This window comes from Scleropages formosus, chromosome 13 (assembly GCF_900964775.1).
Source record: "Scleropages formosus chromosome 13, fSclFor1.1, whole genome shotgun sequence".
NCBI classification, from domain to species: Eukaryota; Metazoa; Chordata; class Actinopteri; order Osteoglossiformes; family Osteoglossidae; genus Scleropages; species Scleropages formosus.
In genome coordinates, this window is record NC_041818.1 from 18,748,062 (window position 1) to 18,764,590 (window position 16,529).

The window sequence follows — 16,529 nt, forward strand, 5'->3', positions numbered from 1 at the left end:
CGTCCCTGGCCATCCCTGCTATTTTTTCGTTGTTAGCATGTTAATTAAAGCTGATCTGGTTTCCAAATGAATTCCCTCCCCTTATTTACAGTATTTTTTTCTTCCCATACTGTCAGATAATTTTTCATCTTTTAATACATTCAATGCCATGGTGTCTAATTAGCTGTTGTGGGGGACTCGTGTACTGTTAATAAACAGCGTTGATAACTTGCTGTCCCAGGGTTTCCCCAAAGCACAAACAGAACTGTAGTCGTATACAGTCGGTGAATTGAGCGAATGGGTGTCCTGGGATGAGCGCCGGCTTTGTTCGGTACCCACCGGACCGGAGCTCGAAACGTGCGGTACGAGCAGAAAGCGTGAGTACATCTGGGCGACCCTGGGCAACACCTGTATGGGACAAAGTGGACAGGGGAATGGCGGTGAAGGGAACTACTGCATAACAGCTGGGAAGACAGGTCAGCTGGGTTCTCGAACAGCTTGTTAGCGGAATGTTCTAGCGCATGTGCTCGTGCCTGACACTGGTCCTGCGTGCCGTTAGCTGTAGTCTGTCTCTGGTGTTTGCACATTGGAAGGTTTACATCACATTAATTTTTTAGTTTTGCATAAGGCAGACCCTGTAAGCCTACTTGGACAAAGATATTAGCTAAATGCTGCTAGTAGAACTAGTGATGATGATGATGATGATAATAATAATAGGGTGGCACGATGGCACAGTGGCTATCACTTCCTGGGCTGGTCTGGTGTAGATTTGAACCCAGCTCATTCTATATGGAGTTTGCAGTTTTTCCGTATCTGCACAGATTTCTTTCTGGTTGCTCTGCTTTCCTCCCACGGTCAAAAGACACACAGTTAAGGTGAAAGGGACACACTAATTTTCTAAACTGGTGTCCCCTCCAGGAGGGTGTACATCCACACCCCCCTACCTTTTCCCCCGTGATTCCGGAATAGGCTCCAGACCACCACGACTCTGATGAGAATCTCTTAGAGAGTGAGATAGATAGATAGACAGACAGACAGGCAGATAGAACAGCTATGGACTCTATACAATGATAAAGTTGTACATGGCTGGGGTCAATTTAAGAGTTAAATCACCTCTGAGGCACGTGCTGGACATTTCATTGTGCGGGAAGTTTTGGTACAACGTTCCGTATAGCAATTTAGTCTTATTTATGTCCTACTATTCATACCTGAAGGTGAGGTATGCCAAAGCTGGTATTTATTTCCCATTTCTGCACTCTTAAGTGAGCGATAATCTCACTGTCTGCTTGGATTCTGATCTTAGATTGACAGCCCAGCATGGTGTCCTGGCGAGCTGAGTCAACGCAGGCCCATGGGTGTCCGAGGCAGGAGAGCATCGTCTCGGCAACGTCCTCTTTCTCCTCTGTAGCGTTTTATGGTTTGAAAACAGCGATTGTGTAATGAATGCCAGGTAAACATTTTTGCTCGGAAAATGCTGTAAAAAAACCCGCCTGGAAAACGACAAGGCTATAACCAATAATAATATTAATTTAATAAAAACAAGTCATATTCCAACCTTTCTTCCCTCCCTGGGAAATAATATGAAGCATGGGTCTCATCTAATATTTTACAGAATATTTTAATGCAGTATAAATCACTGCTTACTGACTGATGATGCAACACACACACGCAGGTGCAGAACCCACGGGCTCTATCATCCCGTTTTTTTCAAGTCTGGAGACGTGGTGTGTTGCAGCTTTGTTTTGTTAGGTTTTTTTTTTTTTTTTTTTTTTTTTTGAGAAGACTCAGTTAATGAATTGATTTTGATAAATGGGACCCTGAGTGTTTCTTTACTAACATGTTATACAAAAAAAGAAGAGGAAAAACATTTTTGTTTTATGTGCGCCGTCTTGTTTGCCGATATGAGAATGTTTATGTAACATAGACCTTCAAATCAAAGACTTTCCCTCAAAACATTTCTATTTTTGTAGGAAGTAAATGACTGGAGGGCAATAAAAAAATTTTAAAAAGCCGTCTGATTGCCCTGTGAGTGCTCTTTGTGTGTGTGTGTGTGTGTGTGTGTGTGTGTGTGTGTGTGTGTGTGTGTGTGCGTGTGTGCGCGTGCGTAAATATGTTTGTCAACTGGTTGTATAGGAGCACGAGTAGAAGAGTGTTCAGTGTCTAATTGCTTTAGGAAATATCAAATTTGCCCTTTTTAGGGTCATAAATGGCAACTTTATTTTTTTAATATTTATAATTTTGTAATTGTAAGCAGTTCTCACTGAAAAAGTTTTTCGACTGCAATGGTGAAGTTTAAATGAGCTATTTCAAAAATTAAAATTTCAAATGCCATTTTAAAGCGATTTTTTTTAAGCCTCTGATAATTTGTAAGAAGCATTTTTGTTCCATTTTGTTTGCGAGTTTCACGGCAGGGTCACACTTCCAGAGGTTCTTTGTGTTCTGGCGTGCGCGGTGCACCTGCAGCTTTATCGCAAATAAATCAGGCAGGAAAGTCATTAGAGCTGAGAACAATGGACATTAATATATCACCAGGGTCGAGGGACAATGCAGCAGTCGCTGTCGTGTTGCGCAGCGGCCGTCGGTGAGCACACTGGGGGTTATATCTTTAACCTTGAGAAGCTCCACCTGAATGGCTGTGCTGTGATTGATGGCCCGCCCCATGCTCCCCATTCCCCCCACCGCATTTCTTGGGTCTTCCTTCGGATAGCTAATGTATCGACCGGCCCGCGGTGGCTCGGTCAAGCCTTCGGGGATGCCCCCCTTCCCCTCTACGAGGCTCAGGAGCGACCCCGCCCGAGCCGCAGTGCCTCGGTATTGACCCGGACCTTGATTAACGCGTTGACCACCTCCCTCCCCGGGGAAGGTCGCGGAGCTCCGGAGATGGAACAAGTCTCATCTGCTTCACGCTACATGTGGCACCTATCGGCTCCCTTTACCCCGTCTTCTGATTACCGTCTCCGATGGCCTTTTATTAGTGTTTTTTGGGCCTAAATTTGGCTTTTCTTCCTGTGACCATCAGCGATTTGGTAAAAACTGGCAGTATCACGCTCCGATTAAAGCATTTCTGCGTAATGAGACTGGCACGTTCTCCAGTGTCAGCTGCTAATCAATGGAGGTGGCAGATTTCTGTATGACCCCTTTTTAAAAGTATTGACTCACGGTGGACTCCGGCAATCCGAAGAATCCTAACTTTCTCTCTCAGTGGCTAATTAGCAGGCTGAGCTGTAAATTATAACCTAATGATTTCTTTTTCTCGTTTGCTTGTGCCCTGTAAACACTTAATAGTGAGTTAGTAAGCGATGGGCTTCATTGTTCTCATTGTCTGCTGACTTTGGGATCTTCCAGCGTTTCTCTGGGAAATCTGCTTTCACCCAGACAAGAGATAAATTGCCTGGTAATGAATGTACATGCTTTAAATGAGACATTTTAGTGGCTAAATTGTGTTATATCCGAATCCAAGTGCAACATACTATTAGCCTATTATTTTTATAATTAACAAGATCACGCAGCCAGAACCACTGCTTTGAGTGATAGTTTTAAGCCATCCGCATGAAGGGAATCGTGTAACAGTGAAATGCGAAGCCTTGCCCTGGTTTACAAATGAAATAATTGAATATTTATCATGAAATCATTATAACAGAAAACATATGTAGCGGAATTTGTATGCACGTAGCGAACATATGTAGAGTGCCGGGGACAAATCGGCAGATCGCGGTGGGCGTAGAGCGGGACCGGCTTGGCGCTGTGGCGGGTGTTGAGGAGGCGGGTGTGGGATGCACCGGTGCCAGAGCGCACACTAGGGGGTGGTAGACTGGTGCGATGGTGTGGGTAGGGGGTCTCTTCCAGCTGAATGGGGACTTTATTACCCCTCCGTTCACGGTGAGGAGGACTCCTCCTTGCAGTGATAATGAGGTGGAGGACAGCGGTGACCCCCAGTTATGTGCCGCGTCACTCGGTTGTTCTGGGTCTGTGTTGTCGGTTCTTGTGCGTTCCAACATTTACAAGTACGTTCTTCACGAGGTCCCGGGATTAGCGAATCAGCCTTTTTTTTTTTTTTTTTTTTTTTTTTTAAAAGAAATTTGTAGCGCATTTGATATGCTGTGCATTTACCCTGTTGCAGGTACACACCTCCAGGGTTTACCTTTAGGGGTCTGACTGTTGTCAAGGCGACTCTGGTGATGCCTGGTTCCCAAATTCAGCGTCGGCTGATGGTACCGAACGCTGATCGTACCCTTTCCTTCTGCCTTCCCCCCTGCAGGTGACGAACTGAGAGTCGACTGAGAGCCAGCGGCAGGACCGGGTGCGGACGGCCATCCCTCCACCCCCCCGGAGCCATGGACACGAAAGACCGGCGGAACCGCTCTCTCACCCGCAGCCGGTGCGGGAAGGAGTTGCACTACACCTCCTCATCTCTGGACAGCGAAGACTGCCGCGTCCCGACGCAGAAGTCCTACAGCTCCAGCGAGACGCTCAAGGCCTACGACCACGACTCCCGCCTACACTACGGGGGCTGCGTGGCCGATCTCGTGCACCACGAGGCCGACGAGTATTCCCGACAAGGTGCGGCTCGACCCTCCGGCCGGTTTCCCAGGCCCCTTCTTATCTCTTACCTCCTGCTCCCGACATCCGTTCCTGTCTCGTCTCATATCGCACGGGACAGCGTTTGTGAGACACAACGCAACACCTGACTCTCTTAATGAAATCATTCTGTAATCCAGTTATTGCGCTGACAGGTACACCACAGCTTGTGTAGTACATGTTTGTTTTCTTCTTGGCCCTTCCAAACTCAACATGTACGCGAAATTCAGTGAAGCGCAGCTGAGCTGCAGCCTCTGAAACACTGATTCTTTTTTCCTTCCTTCGCCGAAATGTTTACGAAAGGGGCGCGCAACGCACACCAACCCCTGGTTTCAGTCGTTCACTCGCTGTCTCAGGGCTTTTGTGGGGCTTTACACAGTCACGACTTTCCCAATAAACACCCCCAACCTCGGGGAACCTAAAACATCTCAGCCATTAGGAAAGGGACTTTTCTGTTGTCTTCCTCAGGTACAAATGAGTTCTTAGAAGACACACAGATGAAGGACCTTTTTCTGGGGAAAAAGACAGAATGCGTGATTCTTATAGGAGCAAACAGGTTTCCTGCAAATGCAGTGAACGACCCTCCTTTATCGCTGCTGTAACACCACTAAAAAACATCCTTTTGAAAGGGGCTCGGAATCTCTAACTGTGCGGTTAACTTGATGTTGGCTAGTTGACGAAAATTTGAAAGCAAACGTTATATTTGTCCAAATTTAACTGGGAAGCACCACGACAAAAATGATAAACGACACGAACGTGTAATAGATTATATGGCACAGATTGGGCACAGTCACGAAGCAGAGGTGCCTTGTTTTGCGCTTGGTTTAACAATGGAACGTAAAGCACCGTGAAATGAAATCATTCATGTATGTACAGCTAGTTCTCTTGTTAAAAAAGTAACGCGACTCAGAGCAAAAAAAAAAAAGTTTTGACTGATACTTGTTTTTCCTCGCTAGATGCTGGTGAATGGAAAAACTGCCAATGCTTTGATTTTGTGCCCATATTTATATTTATTATGTCCATATAATGTTTATTATTGTTTTTAAACATCAGACAGTGCTTAAATAGACAGTCTTCATTTCTTCATGTCTTCCTTAGTCTCTGGTTTTCTTCGTTAACCTTTTATTTAGCCGATCCTATGTCCACAGTGATGTACAGTGTCAACTTTGAATCGGTGCAGTGATTGATCTATTTATAGAGCAGGGTATTTTTACTGTATCAGGTCGTGGTACTGTGACAGGAGCTGACTTGAACTACAGAGCAACAACCTTAACAACTGCAGCACCTTCCATCCCAGGTCATCCTGCTGCTTCCTCCTCAACCCTTCGGTTACTCGCTCATCCAGTAGGTTCAACAGCGCTGAAGGGTTTCTTCTACATTCTCCAGCTTCTACGTTCTTCCTGTGTGTCCCTTACAGTCATGGTGTATTTGCATCGATTCCACATGCAGTCGCACAAGCCGTTCTTACTACGCGCCCAGCAAGGCCCTCCAAGGGGATCCGTGTCCGCGAGCAGCCGGCCCCTCTGTTTTCCGGCCTCTGTGGGCTCCTGCACATTGCGGTGTTTCTCCTCATTATCGGGCCCTTCCACCTGATGTCACAGACCACGGATGATCACTTTCATTTCATTTTTCAATTTAAATAATGAGAGTCCCCACCCCCTCTTTTTTCTCTTCCCCTCAAAAATCATATCCTCTTTTTCTGCATCCTCTTGAGAACCATATTCTCTGACCTATTGAGTCTCTCCAGCTCCATCTAATAACCTTGTGTCTAGCCTGAGGGCCCGCGTCTCTCGCCGCTGTCATTCACTGCACAGCGGCACGAGGAGCAGTCACGGACTGCCCGGCGGTCCACCTGGGTTATTTCAGACAGAAAAATAGCGCTTCCTTCACTAAATGATGAGGCAGCTGATGCTCTAAGATCCCTTGTGAGGAGAGTTCGCAAAGCAGCCTGGCCCTGGCCCTGGTCATCTGCATTTCCTGAAGTGTGTTTTGATGAGGACAGCGTGCTCTAAGATGCCATATGAGAAGAAGGCAAAAACGTATTTTACCGGTGAACCCTTCCTTGCTAAGGTACAGGGTACCGCAAGCTGACTTTTTTTGGAACATGGGAAATCACACTAAATCGAGGTAAGGTGAAATGCTGATATTTCGGTGACTAAGACTTAATACGTCTGATAATGACCGCTCCCCGTGGGTACGTGGTTCGAGAAAGTACAGGGAGAACTGGCATCCTACGTAGATGACTATCTCTGGCCAGCTATGACTCGCATTTCTTCATGAGCGGAGTTCATCCAGGGCTTGGGGCGAACGAGCACTCTTTGAGAGGGTGCGATCTGAGTCAGTCTTCATCTAAGCAGTAGCCAGAATGCCATTGATCCAGAGCTCTGAAATGGAACTGGGCTACTATTGATCCGTGACAAATCCTGATTTTTATGGCTACGGTGGGAGGGCGCCACTGGCATCAGCTGCCGGGCCGCAGGACGCGAGGTGAAAACGGGTGGGGTTAGGACTGCAGAGCCTCAACAGACCCCTCACCTCTGCCGCATGCTGCCATTGTTTGTTCTGCCCTGTGGAGGGTCCTTAGAGCAGCCCGCCGCAGACTGGGCGCCACAGGCCGGGCACGCCTGGCCACATGGCGTTTTCCCACGTTGCAGGATGGCAGAGGGACAACAGAGACCTCATTAAATGAGTGACCAAATGACCAAAAAGAGCAAAGTAGCATCCTCACATAACTTTGTTGTCTCCTGTACGGCACTCCGGCGTGGACAGCGGTCCTACCGAGGGAAACCGGCCTCAAAATGAAGCGGGATGAGAAACTCATTTCCTGCTCTCCTTCACTTGTGCGAATATTGATTTGTGTTTACTGGTCAAATCTAAACGTGTGATCCTGGCCCGCATGAGTCTCCAGCAAGCTCTAATAAAAGCCGAGCCCCATGTGTTCCTCTAAATGGCAGAGGGGAGACGGGAGGCCAACTTAGTCTGCGGGGGAGGTGGAGGAAAAAAGACCTCCAGCAAGCAAGAGAGGCGGATCGAAGGCCCAATCAAGGCACCATGCCGGCCTTCCTCCTGGCCCTTTTTGATCTGAAGCATGTCAGGATCTGTTGCGCATGTGGACAGGAGAGTTGGCGGACGGACGGGCGGGCGGACGGGTAGCCAATGGAGAGATGACAGGTTCGCGCCGGTTGTCCACTCCATCAATTGCCTCATGCTGGGCGCTTCCTTCTGGGAGCTCCTCTGCGGCGCTCCTAAGCCGGAGGCCTCCTCCTGCTCTCGGGGCTTTCCCAGCATGCCTTCTCACCGACGCGCAAAGAGGAGCCGGCTCTAGCTGAGCTCCTCCGAGGAGCTGACAAGAGGGAAGGCATTAGCTCATGCTACTGGAGTGCTCATGTGTAATCCCCCCCAGGGAAAGAACCCCAGGTCCAGGTGTATCCTGTGTGTCAGTGTGTGTGAGCGAGCGTGTGCTCTTCTGCTCCTGTTCTGGAATTAGCTTTCTAGTCACACCCTTGTTTATTACTTTATTCCCTTGATTCCGTGTTTGTTCGCGCATGAGAGTAAACCAGCGCCGAAGAAGATCAAAGGAAGAACAAAGAGAGTGCCGGGTATTAAAAATAAATGACTCTGAAATTAAACGCAGACTTTGCACGTGAGAGCGCGGCAGGTTTGGTGCCTGCCGGCTTCCTCCCGCTCCACGCGGCTGCCGGGCTCTCGTGTCACCGAGTCCGAGGACTCGGGAGTGGCCGTGGAGTCCTTTAATCGTTCAGCTGCACGGGAGTCTCCTTCGGGCCACGCCCGCTCCGCCACTTCAGCCTGTCCGTGTCCGGAAGAGCTGCTCGAGTCGGGAGGAGAGACGGGTCTTTCGCGCATTAGGTGCCCTCGGTCGCATGGGCCGCGAAGGGTTTATAAGGGATCCCGGCTCGCCCGCGTCAGGGCATCGAAATAAAAGCGTCAGTTCGGTTTCATCACCGGACGTGTCTTTTGCGCCGGTCGAAGAAATGCGTGCTCCGTGCGTATCACAGCTCCTATAGCACGCTTATTTGCTCTGAGGTCTGCTTATTGGCTCGACTCATTAGAGCTTCGGGTCGATGTTTGCCGGGGCGTTCGACGACTCTCCTTCATCGCCGCTGCAAATGACGACGCCTTCTTGTTATACAGCGATCCCTCCGAGACGCGTCCGTTCGGGTTACCGCGGTCTCGCTGTACGAGCGGTTTCGTTTAGCGCTGTCGAATAGCCCTGCCTCGGCTTACGAGCTCTTTCTTCCTGTTCGCGAAGAGCAAGTTCAGATTCTTGTGCCCCTCCCAACAGCTGAGCGGCTGAGACCAGAACCACCGCGCACTCTTCTTCTCAGCTTCAGCACTGGCTCCTTCCCAACCCATCTTTACTAATGTTCATTGCGGAAAACATTGTGACCCTTTCAGTGGGATTCAGTGATATTTTAGCATTAACAGGTGTGACCGGTGGGGGCGCAGCAGCGCGGCAAGTTTGGCCCGTGCCTGCTCTCCGGTGGGTCTGGGGTTCGAGTCCCGCTTGGGGTGCCTTGCGATGGACTGGCGTCCCGTCCTGGGTGTGTCCCCTCCCCCTCCGACCTTGCGCCTTGTGTTGCCGGGTTAAGCTTCAGTTTGCCGCGACCCCCCGTGGGACAAGTGGTTTCAGACTGTGTGTGTGTGTAAGTGTCAGTGTTGGGGGATCGAGAATGCAGAAAAATTGTTACCGTTGAAGCTAATGGTAATTACGTCTTTAGGTTATGAGAATTGACCGTACAAAGGGATTTTCAGGGGCACGTTAACTTGGTAAGGCAGGGGAAAGATGTGCTGTGTTTAAGTCGTCCACCGCTCACAGGTGACACATACATCTCAGCACACGCAGCCCGTGTCCCTAGGGCTCAGGTGTCACGCTCCTTGTGTCGCCGGCACTATTGCAGCCGTTGGGAGGGGCACCATCGTGTCCCCAGCAGCAGCCTCAGGGTGGCAGGGTGGCCCAGGGGAGTGCAGTAAGGGCATCTGTCACTCATGAATAGCATGTCTCCACCGAGTCCCTCTGGCCCTGAATGCAGTTGTCCAGCAAAGACCTTTGGATGGACCTGGAGGGAGACGCTGTAAAATGGACCCAGCGCAGATGGACGTGAAGTCATATCCGTCTCCTCGATGTTCCCTGCCTTGCTGCCGGGACCCCACACACAGCTGTGCATGTGTGACGTTTTTTTTTTTTTTTTTTTTTTTTAAAAAAGCTTTTCTGTAGCCCGTTCAATTGAATGTTCTTGTTTGGACAGCAGTGCCATTAGCAGTCAGTTCAGTACAAAGACTCGGGGAGGGCGCATTAAACTATTTGTCATGTTCGGCGTCTCTTTCACAACAGCAGGTTCTCCTTGGCAGTGCAGGCACTGTGGGGAGTACTCGGAGGGTGACGTGTGCGAATCGGCAGCCAACTTTCTGTCTTACAAAAAAAGAAACCGAGCAAAACAATACATTTTAGTCACTCATTTATTTCTTTTATATTTTTAGCAGAACAGTCGTGCAGAATGGTCGACGTTGCGGGACTGGTGGATAATCGCATTGTCTGGAGAAATGAATGCTTTTTTTGCCGCAGCATTAATTAAGCGTGTGGAGTGGATGCGCGCGGAATGCAATATTGATGGGGTCGCGACTACACGTGTAGGCTCGCGGAGAGCCATGAAATATGCATGCGGCGGCGGGGTGTTTCGAGGGCGAGGTGGGGTTGTGGGATCGCGTGCGGAGCCTGGAGGTGATGGCGAAGCTCGGAGTTCTGTAGAAAGCCTCCCGTCTGCTTCTGTGCACCGCGGAGCCTGAGAGGGAGGGGAGGATTTGAGCGCCGATCCTCGACGGACAGGCTCTTCGAAAAAGCGCCGCCGTAGCCGCACACTTCCGTGCTCTTTTCCGTGTCTTCAAATATTAACGGTGCGAAAGCACCCTTTCGCGCCTGCCAGACCGCACGTGTGGCTTAACTGCCCGGGGGTGTGATTATTTGCGCTCTGGACGTGCCGCTCCGCCCTGTGTGCGCGCTTGTCCCTGTTCTCTGGTTTTAGCGGCAGTACCAGCTGCGCGGTGCTGGCGTTGCCATCACTGCCATGGTAAACAGCTTCGTTTCGGGAACGGATGCAGTTGTACCAGAGAGATGGTTCCCGAGAGGAACGGAGGCGGGGGATTGTCACTCGCGACAGCCCGGGGTTCTGACTTGGCCGGCGGCGCCGGAAATGACGGATGGAAAGTCTGGCTGCGACAGCCTGAGCTACGAATACCACCAATATTCTCTACCGTTTCTAACGTATTTTGGTGTTGGTAGGCGTAGGGCTCGTGGCTCCGAAATCTGCCGAAAGAGGAGCAAACGCCCATTGAATTACATTGACAGACACGATGCGCTTTAAACCGTCCGAGTGCTAAACCACGTGGCCGATGGAGAAGCTGAAGAGACTTTCGTAGGTAATACCTAGAAATTCTAGAATTATCTTTCAGGAATGTAACTGTTTCCATTAGTTGCGTTCAATTTCTGCCTCGCAATCTTTTTTCGTGTTCTTCTTTATATGTCTGCTTTTTAAGTTTTGCAAGCCCTAAACGGCGTGGAAACCGGGCACTGCGGGTGGATGAGCGAGCGCCCCGCAGCTTCATGTTGAGTGTGCGGTGGCGACCGACGACACGTGCCGCATGGCTGCGCGTAGCTAGCTCCATAATTGGGTTGATGACGGCGCCTCGCGGCCGCCGGCCTCGCAGACCGAGGAAGAGGGACCCGGCGGGCCGTCCTCGATCGCGGCGGTCCCCCCACCCAGGCGGGCTTCCTGCCGCCGCCGTCATCACGGCAACCCTATTTTACTCTGCGAAACGCACGTTCCGTTTCCTAAGTAGCCCAGCAGTGAGTTGTTGAGCTGCGCTCGTCTCTCTCTAAGTGCGATTAGAGGGTTTCTCAGTCAGCGTTTAACAGCGAGCAGTTGGGTAACTCACTGGAGCAGCACTGAAGGCTCGGTTCTGCCGGGCTACACCGCGAGCTGGATTCCCAGCTTCATTAGAAACCACCGAGAACCTCTGTTCTGGGAGAGGGAGGCTGACTTTGCCGAATTCGGGGAACAAGAGGTACAAACGAGCCCTTGGATTCTTCGGTGGAGCGAAGAATTGGATGTGGACCAGACCACGGGACTCCGGCAGGGTTCCGACAGGGTTCCGGTCGAAGTGGGGTGTTGAGCGCGGTTATTGTGTGGTGCTGCAAACGTGGTGTCCGAGCGGCTTCGAGTGAAGGTCCTGCAACAACGTATGCATAATCTCTGTCTTTCTCTGTCTCTCTCACACACACACACACGTCTTTTCTTGTACCTCCATCTCCCAACCCCAAGGCGCAGACACTGGAGCATGTGCATGCGCGCAAACAACACACACCAGCAGCACGTTCACACACCGTCGCGCCCGTGTCCCGCTGCGACACACACGCACGCACTGTAATGGAGGTTTTACAGTTTAGGCCTGCTTCATTAATTCACAGTTAAGTGCTCTAAACGCTTTCGCGATTCATAAAAGGTCATCATTGCCTCACCTCCATTTGTACTCTGTCATAGTTTGTAATCCCTTTTTTGTAATTTTAATACATTTTGAATATTCATGGTGTTTAGCTTTATCTAATAAATACATCTCTCTAGAGGACCCTGTTGATTATTAAATTTATCGGTTTCTGTACAATGAAACTGAAGATAAGGAGCATCAATCTCTTTGAGAAATTTACATTTATTCGCTTAGCAGACGCTTTTCTCCAAAGTGACTTCCAGTGGATACTGTGTTAATGTTATGATCCCACACACCTTATTTACTTACACTGCTAGATACACTACTTACACTGGGTCACTCATCCATACATCAGTGGAACACACTCATTTTATAAGAAATTTGTTTTTAATCCTAGTATAGTAATCAACAGCTAATAGGGCGCATAGTAGTTTTATTTGTATGCTTTTATATATGTATTTATATGGTTTTAGGAGAGGAATAAATATGAAATGTGTGGCATAATGGCAGCAGTGATAATATTACTGGAGGAGTAATCAGTGAGCAAGTATGGCGTTGAAACGGCTTTGTTCATCAGCTCTGCCTCATGAATTCTCCCTTTGTTTTTGTTTTAATTATGTGCTTGCGCTGTTTTTATCTGCCTCTCACTCTCTGGTTTAATATCACGTGCCTGCATTTTAATGGCGCTGTCGCTGCAGATCTCGCGCTCTCCGGTGCATTCCCGTCTCGTGCCGCACGCGTGCGACCTGGTATCATCTAGTCGCTCTGATTGAAGGTGGAGCGTCGCGTGCGCATTTTAGCGCCGCTTACATTGCGCCCCCCCACCACGCACCTCGTTGTGACGTGGTTAAGAAATGGATTTTACTGCACGAATGAATGAATTAGCTTTGTTGCCAAATATGTTTACACGTACAAGGAATTCGTCTTGGTGACAAACTTCTACAGCACAGACAGACAGAGTGACAGTGACAAGACACAGATAATAAAAGTAGAGTGGGCTAATAAAAGATAAAAAAGAAAAAAATATATAGAGTATAAAGTACACAATATACAAAACAGACACTAGACATTATTTGTTTGTACAGGTATGTTATATACAATGCAAGGGAAGGTAAATAAGAGATACACACACACACACACACACATTTTCAGAACCGCTCATCCCATACGGGGTCACAGGGGAACCGGAGCCTACCCGGTAACACAGGGCGTAAGGCCAGAGGGGCAGGGGACACACCCAGGACGGGACGCCAGTCCATCGCAAGGTACCCCAAGCGGGACTCGAACCCCAGACCCACCGGAGAGCGGGACTGCGGTCCAACCCACTGCGCCACCGCACCCCCTCCAAATAAGAGATATGATGTGAAAAATAAATATAAATGGCATTGTTTATTGCACCAGTTTCCTCCCCCTTTTCTTGTGCCTGCTGCCTGGCTGTCCTGATGCCCAGTGCTCTGTAGCGCCAGCCAGACGGCAAAAGTTCGGAGAGGAAGTGGCCTGGGTGCGAAGGGTCTGGGATGATTTTGCCAGCCCTTTTTCTCACTCTGGACGAGTACAATTCTTGGAGAGTGGGGGGGGGGGGGGGTGCCGATGATTCCTCCAGCCATCCGGACTGTCCGCTGTAATCTTCTGAGGTCTGCATAATGACACTGTTAATCATGCAGTGTCTCCGGCATCTGTCTCGGCGCTGCGTCAACCTCCTACTTTATCGGAGGCCCTTATTTTTCCCAAAAACGATGGCAGAACGGATCATCGGCGGCCGCCCAAGATACGTAGCGTGTGACAGATGTGTGAACCGGAAAGAATTTCGCCTTTTGAATGGTTGTGTCAGCGGTGCTAAGTGCATGTTCTGCCAGCGGGGCCCTTTGTAGGCAGTGACACTGGAACTGTTCCCACAAATTAAAACGGCAGTGAATTATTTGACTGAGAATCTCTGTTTCTGCCGCGCTTCAGTTTTCTTTCTTTCAGGTTCGGGACATGTAGTCCAGTCTCATGTTACACTACAAAGCATGGGCAGGAAACCGGACTGGTTAGAGACAGGTGTGTCTCTGAGCAGGGATGTGGTGGCACAGCGGGGTTGGCCGGGTCCTGGTCTCCGGTGGGTCTGGGGTTCGAGTCCCTCTTGGGGTGCCTTGCGATGGACTGGCGTCCCGTCCTGGTTGTATCCCCTCCCCCCTCCAGGCTTGCGCCCTGTGTTGCCGGGTTAGGCTCCGGTTCACCGCGACCCTGCTCGTGACAAGCGGCTTCAGCCTGTGTGTGTGTGTCTGAGTGCACGTGTGAGGACCCCAGCGGAGCTCGGCGAGCGTTCTCTGCACACAAAACAGCACGCCTGGGTCGTAGTCTCATTTAGGCCAATGTGATGTTATGGACATTGTAAGAACTTCCCAACGAGGGCTCTTCGGAGATGTTTCGCACTTGTCGAGAAACTGAAAAAGACTGAGATTATTACATATTGATGGCTGCCCTGGAAGGAAGCAAGGAGTCAGTCCCCAAGAGGGCGCACCTGTGGTCAGGGCTCGGGGTCTCCTGTACAGCTCGTTTCACGCTCATGTTGAAATCATCTCCTGTCGGCTCGCTCTGCCCGGGCAGAGTCGTGATCTCTCGGCGTATTAATATCTCAGCGCTCTAATCCTTCCTTACTGCAAGTAACAGCAGCATCCTAGAAAACAGTGCCTTCCAAGTGCCAGAGATTTGAAGGGTATACGCTGCAGTTTAGTGCGCTGATGGCACCCCTTCCCCGGCAGTGCCCCCGCCCCCCCAGCACCACTGTGCGAGCCCCGTCTGTGAACTCCGTGGCTGGGGAGTGGTCCTGTCCGCCCAGGAAGGGAAGATGGTTATCTCACAGCATCCTCCTCCCAGCTGCGAAGTGGCTTTTCGCTCCCCATTTGTGAGCTTGACACTTTGAAGTGTTTATCTCGGGATGCACAGAAACACAGGAGGACACGGCCCAGGACCCTGTCCAAGGGTTTAATCTGCTCCCGGCTCCACGGCACTCTCCCCACATTGTGCTGTATTATCGCCATGGAGAGTGGAGAGCAGGGATTAAAGTTCTCCTTTCCTCCCTGCTTCCTCCTTCTCCTCCTCTTCCCTTTCATCTCTTCACACTCTCTTCCTTGCTTGTGTTCCTCGTTGTTTGTCCTTCTCCGGCTTCTGCTCTCCCTTTGTCTTTGTACGCTTTGTACCCGCTTTTACACTCCTGTAAATGGCCCTTGCCTTTTGGCGACGCGAGGCGTTGATTCTGCGCTGCTGCTCTTTGCTGGGACCGAGTCTCCGGAGGCTGGGGTCCGCGACCAGCTAAGCGGAGCGTCCGCGAGGCCCTGCGTTGATGGGGTTCGACCGAACAGAGGGATGCAAAGAACAGGGCGGCTCTGCGGGCGGCGAAGGAACAGCAAAGAGCCATTTAGCTATAGTTTAATTTGTGCCATTTGCAGTCAGCGGGGGTGGATTAGTGTTTCCCCCAAGGTCTTGTCAAAGGCCACCGGACGCTGCTCTTCCCCCTGCTGTTCTGGAGGTGTTATTACCTCAGCCAGTCCACACCAACCCATGCCGGTCCAGTCCCTGGTTCCCGACCCCTCAGAACTCTTTAAGTGCCCCTTTTGTCATTTAGCTCAGGAAAAATTGCGCCCGAGCGATTCCCCCCTATGACCCAAATGGGCTTTAATTCGGGTTTCCAGGGGTGCGCGGGGCTGTGAAATTACCCCTGCATGTAGCCTAGAACCGCGCAAAGTGCTTAATTGAGGATGCTGAGACCCTGAAGGACGTTTCCACCCTGTCTTTGCTGAGAATTAGATTATTCGCGCGAAGCTTTTATTGCGGCATGCTGCTCTCAACTGGGAGCTCGAGCCACTAAATAGAAATAATGTATTTCGGATGGCGCCCTTCTCCTCACCCGTTTGTTCTTTCTTCTCACTTCGACTTTCTTAACTCCCGAACTTCTCCAGACGCATTTTGGGGTCTCGCGAAGCAACCTGACCCGAGCAACACCGCATCGTCTCCAGAAGAGACGGGGGGAAAGAAGAGCAAAAGGATTGGCAAGAATTATGTTTTCTTAACCCCAGTACACCTCGCCACTTGCCAAAAAAAAAAAAAATCAGATGATCCGACTGAGCTGAAAGTTAGCAGCAAAGGCCTCCGAGATCCGCTTTAATGCCAGAGAAAGGGAGGGAAAGAAAATGTTGCTGTGTGGTTGCGTTTGAACAACACAAAGGCTTCTGACTCCTCACATCTTAATGCCAGTGCCTCTGTTCAGCACGTTAACTCGCATTAATCATCTGAAAAATGAAGACGACGCGGCTCCCCCCCACTAGAAAAATGATTAGGGACCCTACCCACGTGCTTTTTTTCCTGGCGTCAGCAAGAAAGTTGCGGCTGTGGAGCGCTCCTTTCCCCTGGCTGCCGGGGGTACGGTTTGTATTTATAAAGCTGCGCTCGTGGGGAGGAGGGGGCGTGGTGGGAAACGGCTGCCATAACTC

The 16,529-nt window shown here is 50.2% G+C and overlaps 1 protein-coding gene across 1 annotated transcript in view; it reads left to right on the top strand.

The window, feature by feature from the left end:
• tenm2a (teneurin transmembrane protein 2a) overlaps positions 1–16,529 on the top strand; it is a 212,948-nt gene that overhangs the window by 38,446 nt on the left and 157,973 nt on the right. Inside the window, 1 exon segment of the mRNA XM_029257160.1 lies at positions 4,238–4,539. Coding sequence (XP_029112993.1) covers positions 4,314–4,539 — 226 coding nt within the window. The 5' untranslated portion in view covers positions 4,238–4,313.